We start from the raw sequence: 17,828 nt of genomic DNA on the forward strand, positions 1-17,828 counted from the left end.
AAATTATAACACCATTTTGATCATATGACCATAATGCTGATGACTCATTTTAAACCGTTGGCTTATGTTGCTTTAGTATAAGGTTAAATGCAAAAATGTGTACATTTACTGTAATAGTGAACGGATATCTGCGCAAAGCCTTTCATTTTGAACCAGTAGCTGCGTCCAAACCTTTTATTATTTTTTTTATTATTTATTAGTTTGGCAAATGGCTTTCATTCATATCTTTTGTATATATCAATGAAAAATAACTCCAACATTTACGTTTAGTTATAAAAAAATTATCAAAACAGTTCTGAAGTTTTCAGTTACTGAACAGTGAAATCGAACACTACAAAGCTTGTTGTCCCATCGAGGTACAACAATCGGAGAGTGTGCGTCTCTGTTGTTGTCTGCTGCTTCAAGGCTTCTGTTTTCTATGAAAAGGACAGGCGCTCATTCATCATATGGAATATTCAAGAGGGAAGCTGCCCCCACCTCTAAATACAAGCTCACGCTCAATTAGACATGCGCCCCTCCCACCTCTTCATCATACAACCCCCCCTCCTCCTCCTCCTCTGGGCCAACGATGAACAAACAGGGTTCTGTCTTTTGTTTGTCTATATCGTGAAAGACAAAGCTTTTTTTTCTCAGCTTTCAGAGCTGTACGAGTCCTGTTTCACCGCTGTGGGGGGGGGCACTAAGAGTCTTAAAAATAAAAGTGCTTGTATTCAGATCTGACACCCGGTCTTTTCTTCATCTAAGTACTTATTGATCTCATCTACCCTGCATGAAAAAGGCACTGACAGGTCCATATAATCAAAACACTGACACCCCCCCCATTAAATTAGTCTTAGACATGCAGCTCTGGGAAGGAACAACGTTAGGAACCGGTGACCCTTGAAATGAATCAGCACAAAACTCTACCCACTTGGTTTATCATCAGAAGAGTTGTTGTTTTTTGTTAATTCATCATCTCTGGCAGGCTCAACTTCACTTCATGACTTCAGTTCAAATGTTACCCTCTTATGTTAAAATGAGCATGGCAAACAGTATTCCTGCCAATCAAGAGTTTAGCCCCAACAACAGTAAATGCTGCCTCACGAAGCCATTTCTCTGTCTGTAAACTACAGCTGTGACGTCCTCACCGACCCATTATGGAAACTGCCGAAACGATCTTCCAGGAGGTATTAACCTCTACAGGAAAAGAAGGTTGATACTTAACATCAGTTATGTTGCTGAGTATGAGACGTACATTAAAGCAGTAGCAATAAAACCAATCCAGTCCCCCCATCATATTTCTGATGTGCAGCACATCAAATCTCACACACGCATCTTAACCAGTCACCCCCCCACCCCCCCTTTCATATTTTCAATTTCCCAGCCTTATTAGCACTTTGATCCCAAACATTTTTAACCATTATTCTTGTTGCCTTATGTTGTTTTTGCCATCTCAGGGGTGAAACAGTTGTCTTCTGTTCTTGCTTGCTGTTTGTTATCATCATTCTTCACCTGCTTCTCCTCCCCTCTGCATGAGGCAACTGTGTTTTCACCATTTGAGACACTGCAGCATTTCAACAGAGTTAAGCAGTTGCGATGAGTGGAGCACCAGATGAAAGACCAACAACTTGGCCCTGCAATGATCCTCTCCACTCTGCATTAGGGATGGGCGGTATGGACTAAAAAATGTATCACGATCATTTCTGGCATTTATCCCGATAACGATAAAAATGACGATAAAAAAAATACCAATTCAACTCCACCTTTTTAACTATAAATCTATCTCACTCTCAGATCCGCCATGTTTGTTACACAAAAACGTCATCAACGGGAATTTATCCTTTTTTCTTTCTTTCTTTCTTTCTGGCTCATTTCCTTCCTTCCTTCCTTCCTTCCTTCCTTCCTTCCTTCCTTCCTTCCTTCCTTCCTTCCTTCCTTCCTTCTTTTCCTTCCTTCCTTCTTTCCTCCTGCTTTCTCCTTCCTTCTTCCCTTCCTCTTTTCTCCCTTCCTTCCTCCTTGTTTTCTCCATTCCTTCTCCCCTTTCCTTCCTTCCTTCCTTCCTTCCTTCCTTCCTTCCTTCCTTCCTTCCAAAAATCAGCCTTACACAAAAACATCATCAACGGGAATTTATCGTTTTTACCGTGAGAGGACAAATTCTTATCGTGAGGAATTTTTTTGACGGTTTATCGTGAACGGTAAAATATCGCCCATTCCTACTCTGCATGTTATCTCTTTCTGGATCATAGAGATGGAGGCCGTGCCCATTAGATTCTGCTGCACCATTACTGGAATGATGAGGAGAATGGATCTGAGCTCACAGCGCTGATCGATATGATAGATGTTACTACCCTTATATGTAGCAAGTTTTGTAAATGCAACCTGAATGTTTCATCTGGCATGTTGCTCTGCACCACAGAAAATATGGTGCTGCCCAGTCAGACTCCATGCACGACAAACATCCATGGTGAATCTTGTGAATGTGGACCTGGTCGTTAGTTCTTGATGTTTTGGAGAGCACATGCAGAGCATGATATATGGAGACAGTTTTAACCTTCAGCTGACATGTTCACACTTGCCGAGTTCATCCCACCACAAGCATTCAGTTTCCAAAACAACGTAAACACTCATTGTTTCTGCATACTTTGTTACATTGTGCATTTTTGTATCTTAAGCAGAATGTAATTCAGACTCATCGTATATTTTACTGGAGTCTGAAAGAGCATCAAGGCAAAGTTGGTGTAGTATCTGCTCTCTTTTAAAAATTAACACTTCCTCTTAAGGAATTTGTGTCTCCCTGGACTTTCTTTTGAAGATGTACCTCGACCTATGACCTGTTTCTCTCTACTCTCTCTACTCTACTGGATGTGAAACAGTCATGATGACAGGCTCCCTATAAAAGCGTGTCAGAAAGCTTGGTTTGAGGCCGGAAAATTGGCCAGGAAGATCCCAGATGCTGCAGAATCTGTGTTTATGCCCACTTTTATTGTAACTGGCTTCAGAGCAATCCTTTTGATCCTTTTTTCAGGCGCATCAACAAGGGACAGGCAGACACCACATTGGTAATTCTGGAAAAAGAGAGAAAATACCGATTTAAACTCCCAGTTCGGTTCCTCAGACTAGCAAGGCATTAAGATGGATATATCTTGAGGATTATTTGCTCTTAATTCACTCCACTGGAGAGGAGGCTCCCAGCCTCCAAAACATTGCTTCTGGTCCTCTCTTCTGTACGCGACTGCTTTTCCAACTACTTTCTTCATCTACACAAATCAGCATGTAAACATGTAGGATTCCAACTCGGCTCAAATGAAATGGTCTGCTGCCAGCGAACGTCTCTTCTGACCGTGTTCTCTGACAGACAGGATTTCTCCACTTGAGGGCAGTTAGTCTTTTTTGGTGACTTTACAATATGTGTAACAGCATTTGTCACACTTTGGCTTCAATATGTACATGGCTATTTCATATTTGCATTTCATTGCTACAGTGTTATCTTGTTTAGTATGGCTTTGTAGAAGATGCTTTTTAAGTAAAATATTGTTGTTTTTTTTAGACATCTCTGTTTTTTTTACATTGAATTAGTCAAAGTCTACAAAATACCACTGATCACACTGCGGATGCCAAGTGGAGACCTGGTCAATCATTTCTTTTACAGACCTTTCTGAATCATTACATCCCAGCTGCAGTGTTGATCTAAGTCCATTAGATTGTGGGTTGAGCAGCACTTTGAGGACAGGAAAAAAAACATGTCAAATCAACTTCCAGAATTTTTTTTCCTAATCTTTACTGCAGAATCTTAGCATTTTTGAAAGGTAGATAAAATGTAAACAATTCTTTAATGCATATTTGTTTATTCCAAGGTTAAGCAGCCAGTTGCCGTTAGACATGCGTAACTAGTCAGCTGGACGATGCCGGTCAGATGGAGACGTTTCTCTGGGCACCCTGTTTGCCTTTTCTGGTGCTCCAGGTGCTCTAGCTTCCTCCCACAGTCCAAATAGGCGTCATCATCAGTTAATTCATTTATCTAAACCGTCTGTAGTTATGAGAGGGAGTGTGCACAGTCGTCCCCGTCTCTGTGTTTGCATTGTGATGGAATGGCAGCCTGTTTCACAGCTGTTATCCTCCCTGTGATCAACTGTAATCAGGTAAACAGAGAATAGATAATTGTCATCAGTATTTATAGTGGTATCGCACCAGCGTTAATTCAAAATAGCGTATGAATATAATTTGAACATTTCTCGTAGTAAAGCACCAGTGTGTATCCCATGGAAACAAAAGGTCAGCATGAACAATTAATCAGCACTTTATGTGTTATTCAGTCCAAGCTCTCCAATGAAATTCTGTGTTTTCATGTAGACGTGCCAGTGGATTTTTATTTTTTTCCTCCCTCTTTCATATCTGTCAGGTGCAATTTTAGACTCAGATCTTTGTGTGTGTGTGTGTGTGTGTGTGTGTGTTAGTATTTTTAGTGTATTAATATCTTAGCCCCTCCATTATTAATGCGGTTGTGTTTTTTGTTTGCTTGTTTCGGTGCCACCCGATCCTCCCTCGGGCGTGCATTTTTAACGATCCTGGAAAGGCGAGACGTGTGTCGTGCATTTAGAGGCCAGTGCATTGCCACGTAAAAGTCTGTGTCACGAACTATCATCCAGCGCCCACCTCCCCAATCTGGCCCCGTGCTAATGATTGTCAGTTGTCATTCCAGTGAAAAGCTGCACAGAACAGTCTCAGTGTCTCAGTGACACGCTGTTCTCAGCGTTTCCAAAGCCGGAGCCCAGGAAGGCTCTGACTGCTGTAATATCACAATGTGCTTGTTTACCAGGCACACTCCCTCCCAATAAGAAACATAAACCAGTGAAATGGATGTAACACTAACAAACATTCACAATTGTGCAGATCAAACAGAGTCATTACTATGCTTCATACACAGTACCACAGTCTACAGAGTCATTTTTGTAGCATAATTAATGTATAATCGCAAGTGGGCATGTGCTGCAACAAGCAACATGTTGTTGCGCTGTTTCTTATTCCCGCTTCCTACTCACTGTATATGATAATTTTCTCTGCCCCCTTGTTTTAAGATGGCCCCTCTCCTCCCTCCGTCTCTTTGTCTCTTTCCCAGTGAAGTTGGCCGGTGGCTTGGTTGTTGATGGGTGTCATGGCATGGCAAAGGCATAAGCAGTAGGCCGAAACACGTTGCTTAGGGCAGAAATGTGTAAAGTTTCCTCAAGTTGAATGAAAATTAAACTCTGTATCACATCTTATTCATATCTCCACTTCTGAGAATGATGTGGGCATCTATTTTGCATTCAGAAACTGTATGAGAAGTAAAAAATAAAATGCTGACTTATTCCGCTGTGGTGTTCTGTGTCAGCGTCGCATCCTCCGATGAGGGATGATGCACGTCAAGATGACAGACAGGCATAAATTCCTGTAGGCCTCTACTTATCTCAGTATAAAACTGCAGTGTGAATATCTCAGTTTCTCTTCTCTTTTCTCACTTTTCTTCCTCCCATCTCAGCCCCTTTTATGCGTGTCAGTCATACAGTACTTATCGCCACCATCAGACACCGCCCCGGTTCTCACAGAATCCCGACACTTCCCTTAGCACTTGTCAGCTCACCAGCCCGGCGTTGCATCTGCGCGTGACGGCGGCCACAGGCAGCGGTAACCAACTGCAAGTGCGGCTGAGGTGTTTGTGCGGCAGAGTGAATCAGGTCGGTGGGTGACGCGCGTGTGCTAGGCAGTAGTTAATCCACCGCAGGCTTTCCTGGACTTTTGCCACAGTATTGGGAACATTTCTCTTGGGCTTTTCCACGCTCCCATCGCCCTGGGCAACGTCCACTCTCTGGAAAGGACAGGATGAGTGACAGCACTGGCACAGAGACACCAAAGGGCCGGTTTAATGCCATCAGAGGCTGCTCGCCTGGAAATAGGCGCCGTGCCGTCTTAAGCAAGGACGCAGACGACCCCAGAGCAAACTGCCCCCGGCCTCAGCCACTCCTCCTTTCATTTTCTTTATTTTTCTCTTATCCCCTGTTTCATCTTTAATAGTCTCATTGTCTGGAACAGCTGGAGGTCATGAATCATATGATTCATTTTGTTTCCCTCTCTATCGTGATGGTTATTGTCTTCCTTACATTTAGTACTTCTCCATTTTCTCTACAAAGCTACATATTCTTCTTTCTTTTTTTTTTTTTGTCCTGGTCCCATTTTAACTCCGGCCCTCTCATTTTCTCGGATTCATTTATTTATTATTTTACCTCCAGATTCTCCTTCCTTTCACCTCAAGCATGTCTCAGTTTTAGCCTTCAGCTTACTCTCCTCCATCAGCTGATGCAACAGAGGAAGCTGAGGGGTGTTGTTCAGCAGAAAAAGCCAGAGACTTGGAACGTGACTCAGCATGTAGAAATGGTCAATAGCTGTTTTATATTTAGCCTAAAGCTGAGGGCTGCCAACAGCGTGGCTCTCGAGTTAATCACCATAAAAATGTCCTGACGTTTCTTGAAGTTCTCCTTCTCCACAAGCAGGAACGCTTTCATCTACTGACATGTCAACCGAGCACATTCATATAAGCGCTAAACAGATATGTGATCTGTATGTGCCTTGTCTGCAGACAAACACAAGGATTGTGAAAGGCTCCTCTATGAAGTGAGAGGTATCTAAGCATCAGCGATAAAATTGCTTCAAGGAATCAAAGCAAACTACTTTTGTCCCAACTTAAAACTTCAAAACAAGGCAAGAAGGCTGCCTGTCCAAGCAGAACCGCTGCTCCCTGGACCTGTTGTTGAAGTCAAACACTACGTTTACATGCAGTCAAAATTCGGGTTATTGCTAATATTCCGGTTACTGAAACATTCGGAATATTCCGTTTACATGCGTGAGCAAACAGGGTTATCCCTGTATACATGGTAATTAATAATTCAGGATATCCCGATCAAACCAGCGACGTGCGGAGAATGTGATGACGCAATTAGCATCATTTCCGCTTCTTCTTCCTGTTCTCAAACAAATGCTGCTTCGCGCAACTTTTCGCTCACCTTCTTGTAAATCTCGCTATCCCGGTACTTTCTACCGTCTACAAATGCCACAATGTTCACATCCTTCATTACATTTATGAAGTGATTGGTCTCCTCCTCACTCCAAAGGGGTGGCGTGGGCTTGCGTTTCACCGTGTTTATAAGAACTTCCTGGACTCAAAAGACCAGGATTCCTTGCAAACAGAGCATGCGCAGAAAACAAATTCCTGTTCCGGTTTTTAAAAACCGGAATATGTGCAAATTCGGGTTATTCAAAGGGGTTATTGGTGTTTACATGGCCGTGCAAATTCGGGTTATTGCCAATATTTGGGTTTTAAAAGGGTTATTGACTGCATGTAAACGCAGTCATTGAGAGCCAACGTTGCTGAGCATTTGTGGTTTTTGAGTTAGAAGAGTTGGTGGATGAATAAGTAGTATAAAAGTGAGGAAAGATCTAAAATAGACCTAAAATAATGTGTTAAACCCGAAAGAAATTGTCCTGAAAGAAAGTGCAGATGAATATATTTACACATCTGGTACCTGGTTCTGGTGCCAGGTTGAATCCTCCAGGATTCCTCCAGACCTTCAGCAGAATTTGTACTGAGCATCTTAATGTGCTTCATCACAGGTTGGCCGTATCTAAAAGGGGAAAAAATAGCACGTCAAACCTCCCCCATTTTCACAGTTATTAACGGATAGTGAAAACCTAATTTTTGACTGTAGCTTTCACGGATCAGTTTATTTGATTATGTTGTTGTTATACGTTGTTATGCATCAGATTGTGTTTGGTGAAGCTGTCAGGTTTGGTTTGGTTTGCAGGTTGTACATGAAATTCGATTAGTAATTATTACAGTTAGTCGGTTAGACACACACACACACTGAATGAGCCGGACGTAGGTAATTTAGTGGCACTTAAAATGCAAGTGGTTTTGAGCGTAGCCATTAGTGGCCCCTACCAGTCTGCTCAGTCTTTGCTCATTTTTCACCTCCCTTTAGCAATAAGAGCAGAAGTAATAAAAGCGTGCAGAAGTAACCCACCATTCTGTCAAGGTTAAGCACAACCTCACCGTCTCATGTACCAAATCATACCCTACTTATTGCTTCACATTTCCAACAGTGTCATCAATCTTATCCAGAACAAAAAGTACTTCTTTCCCCAGAACACAGTCCAGTCAGAGAGCACAAACATGTCCACTCATTGTCCTTTATTTCAGCAAGCTTTTCTGCCCTTTTTTTTCTATCTTTAAATACATTTTTGAATTGTGTTTATGCTTTTGAAGTGTTAATGTTTACTCAGTTGATGAACTGGAGCAATTTTCTCTCGAGGAAGCAAGTTAATGTTTGGACAGGATGGAGATAATCTGTGGTAGTCTTGTGTAGATACTTCCTAACGGTACGGGCAGTCTGGCTCTATACGTTAGTACACTCTCTTTCTGTCTGTGGTTTGTCATTTTCCCTGTGATGCCAGGGCTCTCCTCTCCATCCTTTTCCTTCTCAGTTCATGTGTCTCAGATTTGTTGAAATGCCTCTTGTGCCCTTTACTTATCTTTCTCCATCGCCGTCTCTTCTCTGCTTGCCTTCCCTCATAGATCCGCCCTCATCCGTCCTCATCTTCCTTCATGACCTCAGTCTCGCTCAAGTGGCTAGATACACACACACACAGACACACACACACGCACACATACGCACTAATGTGTTTGTGGATAACACACTGACTGAGAGGCCATTAGAGGATGTACTGTCTGCCAATGGAGGCATTGGGTCCAGGACATCCAGGACAGTAGAAGTGCTGGTGTTAGCATTTGTCAGCAGTCTATGTGTTGTGTTTGAATGTGTATTTTATGTTAAGTGTGTGTGTGTGTGTGTGTGTGTGTGTGTGTGTGTGTGTGTGTGTGTGTGTGTGTGTGTGTGTGTGTGTGTGTGTGTGTGTGTGTGTGTGTGTGTGTGTGTGTGTGTGTGTGTGTGTGTGTGTGTGTGTGTGTGTGTGTTCAACAGATTACTTAGTACTTGTGAGTCTGCCTTTGCCTACATGCAGCATGTTTGATCATTCTGAGTGTGATTGCGTCTGCTGTACATGCGTGCATGTTATGCTTTTGCAAGTGTTAATAATGCAGGGCTGCTGATCAGACTAAATCATTGATGGCAGGGATAGATCTCTGGATCAGACAAAGGACAGGATGAAAAAACAAACAAACAACAACCTTTCAGTATCTTGCTAAGTTAAGTTGGCCGGGCTGTTATCGGCAGCAAGCGTGCCGTCTCCATAACAGAATGCCACTTCCATGTTTACTCTAGTTTTCTAATATCATCATTATGTGGTAAGCTATTATCCAAACATCTTCTACTGCATTGAGAATGTGTAGTTTAAAGAGAAAGCATTTCAACAGGGTTGGTGTCATGAAACTTAAATGCTTTAGGCCTCACTCTTGGTATTTTTCACAAAAAAACAACAGCACTCTGCTTTTGTCAAAGTGTTAAGATATCACACCATTTCTGCTAATGTAAAAGCACATGCATGCACACGTATCCCCCAAATGATCAAAAGAAATCTGGCTCCAGGGTTTAATCAATACACGTGCTGTATTTTTAAGCCTCATCGATCATCAGGCATAAAGAGCATGCAGCGTTGTAAATCACTCTTGACAGCTCACATTGTTCAGCTGAATAGTTGATTCATTCTTTGCAAAGTAATTTTTCTTTATAGGAAAATATGCAATGTGGCAAATGACACTGATCTCATTTGTGACTCCAGTCCGTTGTGCATGTACAGATGCAACTTACTCTCTGCAAAGAGGGTGGAGAGGCCATGCAAACACGTCTCTGCACTATCACACTTGTTTATCTGTCTGTGTAAACAGCACCCATTCACTTTGCTCTTTGGTACCAGCAGCCAGTTTTCTGCAGAGCGCCATGCTACAGATGTGACAAGAGCACACATGTTTGAGTCAGCTTGTACACAGCTCTCTACCCTCATGCCCTTCCTGCTCGGTGCAGAGAGCAGTGGGAACGGTCGGTGGAGATGAGATGTGAAGTGACAGCTGACTCTTGAGGGGAGGAGGAGAGGCATCCCTGTCCTCCATCACCATGTTATGTTTATCTGCATTGGAGCTTGCAGTCGGCTGATTCGCCTTTGTAGTTGTGGATTTGTTATGAAAGCCTTTCCTACTACGGCTTTCTTAGCTTTGTTTCAAGCTAAAACTGAAAGGATGTGTTGTGTCGCTGTACTGCAGGATAACAGCGTTGAACCCCTTGCCTGCTGAGTGACCACTGCCCTCATCGTAAGGATGGCAGCAGCTAGTCACATTATATGTTATATCACAGTATATGTTGTGATTGCATTAGGGTTTTAGCTTTAGAAACGGCATTAATGAAGAAGAAAAATTTAAACATCCTCCTTAGGCCTGTGTTGAAAAAATCGATTTTTCGATTCGAAATCGATTCTCATATTAATTCCTAAAAATCGATTCTTATGTCTAAAGATCGATTTTTTTTCCCTTTTTTATTTCTTTTTCCCATCAATTTCGCCAGGTGAACTTTAATCCCAATAGTCGGACACACAGTTTGTCATGACACTTCTGAAAAATGCCAGGTGCTTCATGGCAATATGTGTGCGTAGTGACAGAATAAATTAGATAAGCTAAAAGGATTTGTTTACTGCATGAACTGTTGCAATTTCTTTCTTTTTTGCACTTTAAATGGATATTGAAAGGCCTGTTTGAGTTATTTATTTCTTAGTCATATAATTCAGGCAACAGCTCAAAAAACATTTTAAATAACACTAAGCCAAATCAATATCGAATCGAATAGAATCATGATAATCGATTCTGAATATTAAGAATCGGAATCGAATCGATTCTTGACATTTGAATCGATACCCAGCCCTAATCCTCCTAACACAGGCTGTATTTTGTTATAAAAACTGAACTAAGGTTTCAAAATGAGTGCTTTCAGTCTAGTCTGTCTCAGTGACCCGAGCTTCGATGCTCATTCATGCGTCCTCACTGCCATTTTCACGTGTTTCTCTTCAGGTTTTCAACACCTACTCCAACGAGGACTATGACCGCCGTAATGAGGAGGTGGATCCTGTGGCCTCCTCTGCTGAGTACGAGTTGGAGAAGAGGGTGGAGAAACTGGAGCTCTTCCCTGTGGAACTGGAGAAAGGTGGGGAAAAAGAAATATCTAAGTACATCTTAATTAAGAAAGGGTTTTTCTGAGATACCTATTACACCCAAGTGACAGACTCACCCACACAGAACATCATAGGATGTCTTTTATGATTAAAAGGTGGTTTTTCCTCCCGGTATTAAAGATGTTTTCTTCGTTTTTTCTTCTTCGGCAGCGGTTCACCACATCTCTTGCTAGAATACAGTAAAAGCAGTAAAAGCACAGAAGGGCACAGTTTGTCGCGATCCCCCGGCATACTTGCGTTCAGGATGCATGCGTCATCAGTTCCCCCGCTTCTTCTTCACTTCTCTTGTTCCGTTGAGATATTTTCCATGTTGCATATCATAACTGCCAAGAACCTAAAACAGAGAGGCTTCACGTCGTAGAATTCCTCCGTTACGCAATCGGAAAAGCTCGTGAATATTTAATGCAGGATGGGGATGGATGAAGGGAACTCCTCATCCAGCATATTTCCTATTAATGAGAAGGCCAGCACATGTCTTGAAGGTAGATGTGTCTTTCCCCGGTTATGTTTGAATCTGTTCACTCATCCAAGTGTCCTCATAGCTCGGTCGACATGATGCAGCTCGAGGCGGTTGGACTGGATGAATCCAAACTGACTGGAAAGTTAGGAGATGAAAGACAAAGCTTCGTCACACGAAATAAAAACATCAGCATAGGGCTGGGCGATATATCGAGATTTTAATATATGTCGATATATTTTCAAACACGATATGGTACGAGACAATATCGTTTATATCGATTTAAAAAAAAAAGAAAAAAAAAATAATTTTTTTTTACATTTTTTTTTTAATGATTTTGATATAGCTTATTTTGTGACAAATTGACTTGAATGTTTTATTTGAGATTTGCACAAATGTTTTGTTATTTGCACAACTGTCAACCTCAGTGGAAAAGTCTGCCTGTTACTGTCTACATTGTATTAATTGCACAGTGTATTTTAATTTAATTGTTATGCAGGAAAGGGATATTTGTTTTATTTTATTCAAGAAGCATTTTTATTCTATATATGCGGCAGTTTATTTTTATTTCATTTGTTTTATACATTTTGATATTGTGCAGACCTCTGTTAACAAAGGAACCTGTGTGATATTTTGGCACGAGGCTTTGTATTAAAACTGACTGTTTTTTTTAAGGGTTTGCCTCAGAAAAACATGAAGCTAACAGAGATGCTATGCTATAATGCTTTGGGGGAAACCCCAATTAAGGCACAGAAAAAATATCGAGATATATATTGAGTATCGCCATTTAGCTAGAAAATATAGAGATATGACTTTTGGTCCATATCGCCCAGCCCTACATCAGCATAAACACTTGTACCTGTGTGTTTCTAGATGAAGACGGCCTGGGCATCAGTATCATCGGGATGGGTGTTGGTGCTGATGCGGGTTTGGAGAAACTTGGCATCTTTGTCAAGACTGTCATTGACGGTGGAGCTGCTGAGCGAGACAGCAGGTGAGGACGTGGTTCTTATCTACAGTTCTGACTGGGAAAAAAAAAAAAGGACCAGAGACACATTTCTTAAAAAAAGCGTTGCCAACAGTTAAAAAAGGATTTTGTTTCTGCCACTGACCTCTACACTCCGGTTTACTTGCTCACGCGGTCACGCTTGTCCTTGTCAGATTTAACAGCAGGGGTTCGGATTAGGTCCACTGCTGCACCGGTCTGACACAGGACGGTGTGTGTGTGTGTGTGTGTGTGTGTGTGTGTGTGTGTGTGTGTGTGTGTGTGTGTGTGTGTGTGTGTGTGTGTGTGTGTGTGTGTGTGTGTGTGTGTGTGTGTGTGTGTGTGTGTGTGTGTGTGTGTGTGTGTGTGTGTGTGTGTGTGTGTGTGTGTGTGTGTGTGTGTGTGTGTGTGTGTACACGTACAAACTGAAGGTGGATGGTGTGACAGAGATATTACATCAGAGTATAGATGCCTCTTCTATTCTAGGTTTAAAAGAGTTTGTCTGCAGAAATTTCCCATGTTTCCCCTTCCGTGTCCATCTCCGGGTGCTGCATCTGTGAGTGCATTAAAAAGCGTGAACAGTGCAGCGTAAGCGCTCAGCCAAGGGTAAAGGGTATGACAGCTTCTCACCAGGCAAGCTGTGGTTTCTTGCCTCGAAATAACAAGCTTCCACCTATTAGTGTGTCAATGTGGTTCAGGTTGCATGTTAACTGAATAAACCACCGATAGGCCGCACGGCTCGGTGAGAGGAGCGAACGGTGTAAGCTCTCACAGGATGGCAAGCCTGATGCACTGGGGAAGTTTGCGGTAGGTGTGTTTTTCCTTTCGGGATTAATTCTTCCCTTTGAGCACTGCAGCTGACATGGCTGAAGGTCTTCTGGAAACGACAGTGAGTTTGGTTAAAATATAACAAGTGGAGAGAGACGGGGGAGAGAAGGGGAGAAGAAGCTGCTTGTCTGAAGGAAGAGAGGCTGGTCTGCTCTAAGATGACAGTTTCACTGACTCCAAAGAGTCCAAAGACTCCAAAGAGTCGTAACTAAGGAAAGTTGAAAATTTTAGAAGAAGTTTGTGGTTCTCATTTGTCCACCATCCATCCGTCTTGATGCTGCGGTGGAAATAATTAATGGCTACATAACTGTAATGACATGAGCCGTTCTGCTGGATAAACTGAGCTCGCTTAAAGTTTTACTCATGTTAGCTATTCTCTTCTTGGGATGGCAGCCAGTAACTAATTTTGACCCAGAGCAATCTTTGTATTGGCTGATATTTATCATGCTCATGCACGAGAGGGTGATGTCTAGTTGATTTTAGGGCCAGTTAGTCTGGAACCAGCTGGCTGGTGTCTGCATGTAGTCTCTGGGCAGGACGGCCAAACCTCTGAGGCCTCTGGTGTCAGCTGCTGCCAGCAGATAACGGCCAAGACTTCTTGTTTTGTTCAAAAACTTATTGAATGTGGATACACTCATCATCACAGTGTTATCAACCTGCAGACTATCTCAGCCCCAATCTAATATGTGGTCACTAAGGCCCCGTTTACACGGAGCAAAAACGGAGGCGTTTTCATGCGTTTTGGCCGTTCGTTTACACGAAAACGCAGCTCAAAGCCCCCAAAAACGATCATTTCTGAAAACTCCGGCCAAAATGGAGATTTTCAAAAACTCAGTTTTCACGTTTGCGTCTAAACAGAGGAAAACGGAGGAAAACGGAGGAAAACAGAGGAAAACAGAGATTTAGGCTTCAGAACGTCACATTATGCACCAGAAACTCACCAGCGTCATGTGTGCGACCTGTGTTTACAATTAGATTGGCCACCGTCAACATTTTCTTGTATTTTACCTGTTTTATATTCTAAAGTCACACTTAAAAGTAACTCCACTTCTCTGTCACTCAAAAACGAAAGACTCTCGTAGCGTCTTGGAAGTAAAGCCTGAATTATGGTTCCGCGTTACACCAACGCAGAGCCTACGGCGTAGGGTACGGGCGATGCGCGCCGTACGGTGTGCGTCGCCGCGTACCCTACGCCGTAGGCTCTGCGTTGGTGTAACGCGGAACCATAAATCAGCCTTAACTGGAAGTTACACATGTCATTTGTTGATGTTTTTTCCAGGATTCTGATTGGCTGGCATGACGTTAACAGCGTTTTCATGCGGGTCCGTGTAAACGAGGATATTTTTGAAAACGTAGAGGGGAAAATATCCGTTTTTGTAAATACCCGGCTACGTGTAAACGTGGCCTAACTCTGAATATACAGTAAACAGACTCCAAACCAGAAAGCTTCTGCTACCCAAAATCTTGGCCCTCGCCCCCAGATCACTCACTTTCTTATGTATATAGCTGAGGAGATTAGCTTCTAATGAGCCCCATCACGCTAATACCAACATAGTTAACATTGTAAATTAGATGTGCGTATTAGAAAAACGTTATACTTGTCACTCTCAGCTTGTTACCATGCTGATTACAGCATGTGGTGATTTTTTTTGTTAAAGCCTGTGTCATTTCTCTCACAGATGCTTTCATTTCCTGAGGTTTTAAATCCGATTCTTCTCTCTCTCTCAGTTCAAGCAGGGTCTTATTTAACAAAATAGTATTGATTGCATCTTTTGTGTCTCAGAAAACAGCTTTTTCCTTGAATGTGAATCTGGCTCTGTGCTTGTTTTGAATTTAACAACAAACTTTGATCACAGTATGAGAGGAATGTACTGTAAACTGAAGAGCTTGGAGAGCTTTTGCACGTCCAATCCACCGTTTAAGTGCTCACACTCTCCACACACAGGGATGTATTTTCCTCAGGTCATTACCTCTTGCTGGAAGCTTCCTATCTACTGCTGAGGGGAACTTAATGGTCTGATACGCACCAACACACTCACTCCCGGGCAGACAGATAGATGGAGATGGCCGAGGCTCGCTCCACCCTCTGCGACTGCGCTGATGTCACATGAGGGTTACTAGGTTGTCTGGTGTGCATTTACTGTAGTTGTATTTGCATTAAATAACATCCTTATTTGACATCAATTTCTCATGGTTTCCTTGTAGATTTAAAAAAAAAAATACTATATACTTGTATACATCTGCATTTCGTTGCCCTGTACTTTTGACATGTGCAATGACAATAAAGTTGAATTTAATCTAATCTATACAAACAACCATTGGAGACACGTGAAGATTTTAGACTCGGTGAAGGTCAGAAGAAGCGTCTGAGCTGCTTCTCCGTCTCCACCTGTCACAGCGATGCCTCTACACCCATCCATGTGACAGTTGTGTTTTATGTGGAAGGAGTCACAGTCATAATAAATCCTCCTCAGCACCTTCAATACACCCTGAAAGCAGTTTAAAGGACAAAGGTTATTGCAGCAGTTGTAAGAATTCTTTTATTTTTTAATTTTGAGCTTATTTCTACGGAGCCCCTAAAGGGACACAGATTTTTTTTTTTTTATAATGAGTTTTACGCGCGCACGTAAAACCTTTAGTGAGCACGTAAAGTTGTTTACTTGAAAGCAAAGTGGCAATGTCCTTATAATGGAGTCCCAGGTTAAAATATAGCTCAGCTAAATCCTGTAATGTCATTTCCATTCATAAACAGAGCAGGGCGCAACTGGATGGTCTCCTGTTCCAGCAATACTCCCAATGTACTTGTTTTTACACACTCACGTAGAACAACTTTTAGGCGCTCACTTATAAGTTTTGCGAGAGCGCGTGAAACTTTTTAGTGAGTGCATGAACGTTTTACGTGCTCACGTAAACAACTTTACGTGCTCACTTAAAGGAGCTTGAGGCTCCTTTTAAGAAATGAGACTCTCTAGCGCCACCCTTCACCACGACGGCCGTTGGGGGTACTGCAGCCAACAGTGAAGCCGGCACGGGAGAACGGGGAGAACGCACATGCAGCGTCATGTGACGTCACATCCACAGGACAGCGCGGGAAATTCGGGACCGAATTGCAGCACATTTTGCAGCACACAGCCTGTTCAAGGCAAAGGAGAGATACGCTAGAGGGCTCATTCTTTTGGGTTTGGAACACTTCATCTGACATTATTACTAGAAAACTTAAAATGTATACAGATTTTTTTCATAAATCTTGCAACAATCCGGCCTCAAGCTCCTTTAAAGGTTTCACGTGCGCACGTAAAACTCATTATATAAAAAAATTAAAATCCATGTCCCTTTAGGGGCTCCGTATATTTCTTAAATGGGCCAAAATATCCAAAATCATTTTGCAGCTGTTTTACTGCAAGGAAATCCTGCTAAGATCTGAACTGTAAAGAAACTGTTCAGAAAGAACTAAAGTAGTCAAGATGTATTTAATAATGTTATATTTTGCGTTAAAGTGGAGATTTGGGTCCGTCAGTGAAAGGTTCATCGTGCAAATCAAGAAAATGACTGCGTGAAAATGACACAGACTTGTGACGGCAGAACGGTAGATCTACATTTCCAGCCTCACTGTGATCCAGAAGGAGCACAGCAGTGGAAGCTGAAGGAGTTTGTTTCACATTAAACAAAACAAAACATGTCTGCACTGCTGTCCCTTCAAGCGTTGAAGTATCAGAATAATAAGCAGTTTGGATGAAAAATAATGAGATGGAGCTTTGTGTTATTCATATGCGGAAGAAAATATTCACAAGCTACATTCAATCTTTTTAAAACTCTTTTGTTATTCTTTTTTCCTCCAACCTGATTTGAATTGAATATATAGCAAGAATGTTTCTTTAAGGTGGTTTGCATGCAGCTAATCTGCAGTGAATGAATACATTTTCATCTGAAGTTACACGTCGGGCCAAGAACTTACGTGACCTTCCATTGTTTCCACATCAGAGGAGTAATCCAGGACGTGTTGAGGCCCAGGGCGAAAGGCTATCAGGCCCCCGTGTCCTTATCAACCCTCCTACTAGGTTTTGAGCCTCATCTTTTCTGTCTCTTGGTGAGGCAGCAGTCTCAAGATATCACAGAGGAAATGCATGAAGGGGAAAAAGTGCTGTTGCAATGTTGGAAATAGTATTATGATATACAACATTCCTGTTTGTTTCAGATGCTCTGCATGAATGTCACTTTGATAGTCTCTGCTTATGTTTTGGACTTAACAGACACTTTTTTTTTTAACCTTTTCCACTCTTTCAGTTCTTGCAAAGATACAAACTCCATCTCACTTACAGTCTAAATACAAACGAGCAAAACTATTCAAAATAAAGACTTTGGTGCAAAAACTGCTGT

The 17,828-nt window shown here is 42.1% G+C and overlaps 1 protein-coding gene across 7 annotated transcripts in view; it reads left to right on the forward strand.

Annotated features, from left to right (window-relative positions):
• ppp1r9a (protein phosphatase 1, regulatory subunit 9A) overlaps nt 1-17,828 on the forward strand; it is a 58,209-nt gene that overhangs the window by 14,430 nt on the left and 25,951 nt on the right. For all 7 annotated transcript variants that reach the window (XM_061742681.1, XM_061742680.1, XM_061742683.1 and 4 more), the window contains exons 3-4: nt 11,021-11,153; nt 12,512-12,632. In XM_061742681.1, the coding sequence (XP_061598665.1) occupies nt 11,021-11,153; nt 12,512-12,632 (254 nt within the window). The remainder of the gene's footprint in view (nt 1-11,020; nt 11,154-12,511; nt 12,633-17,828) is intronic.

Source organism: Cololabis saira, chromosome 15, assembly GCF_033807715.1.
Source record: "Cololabis saira isolate AMF1-May2022 chromosome 15, fColSai1.1, whole genome shotgun sequence".
Classification (NCBI taxonomy): Eukaryota; Metazoa; Chordata; class Actinopteri; order Beloniformes; family Belonidae; genus Cololabis; species Cololabis saira.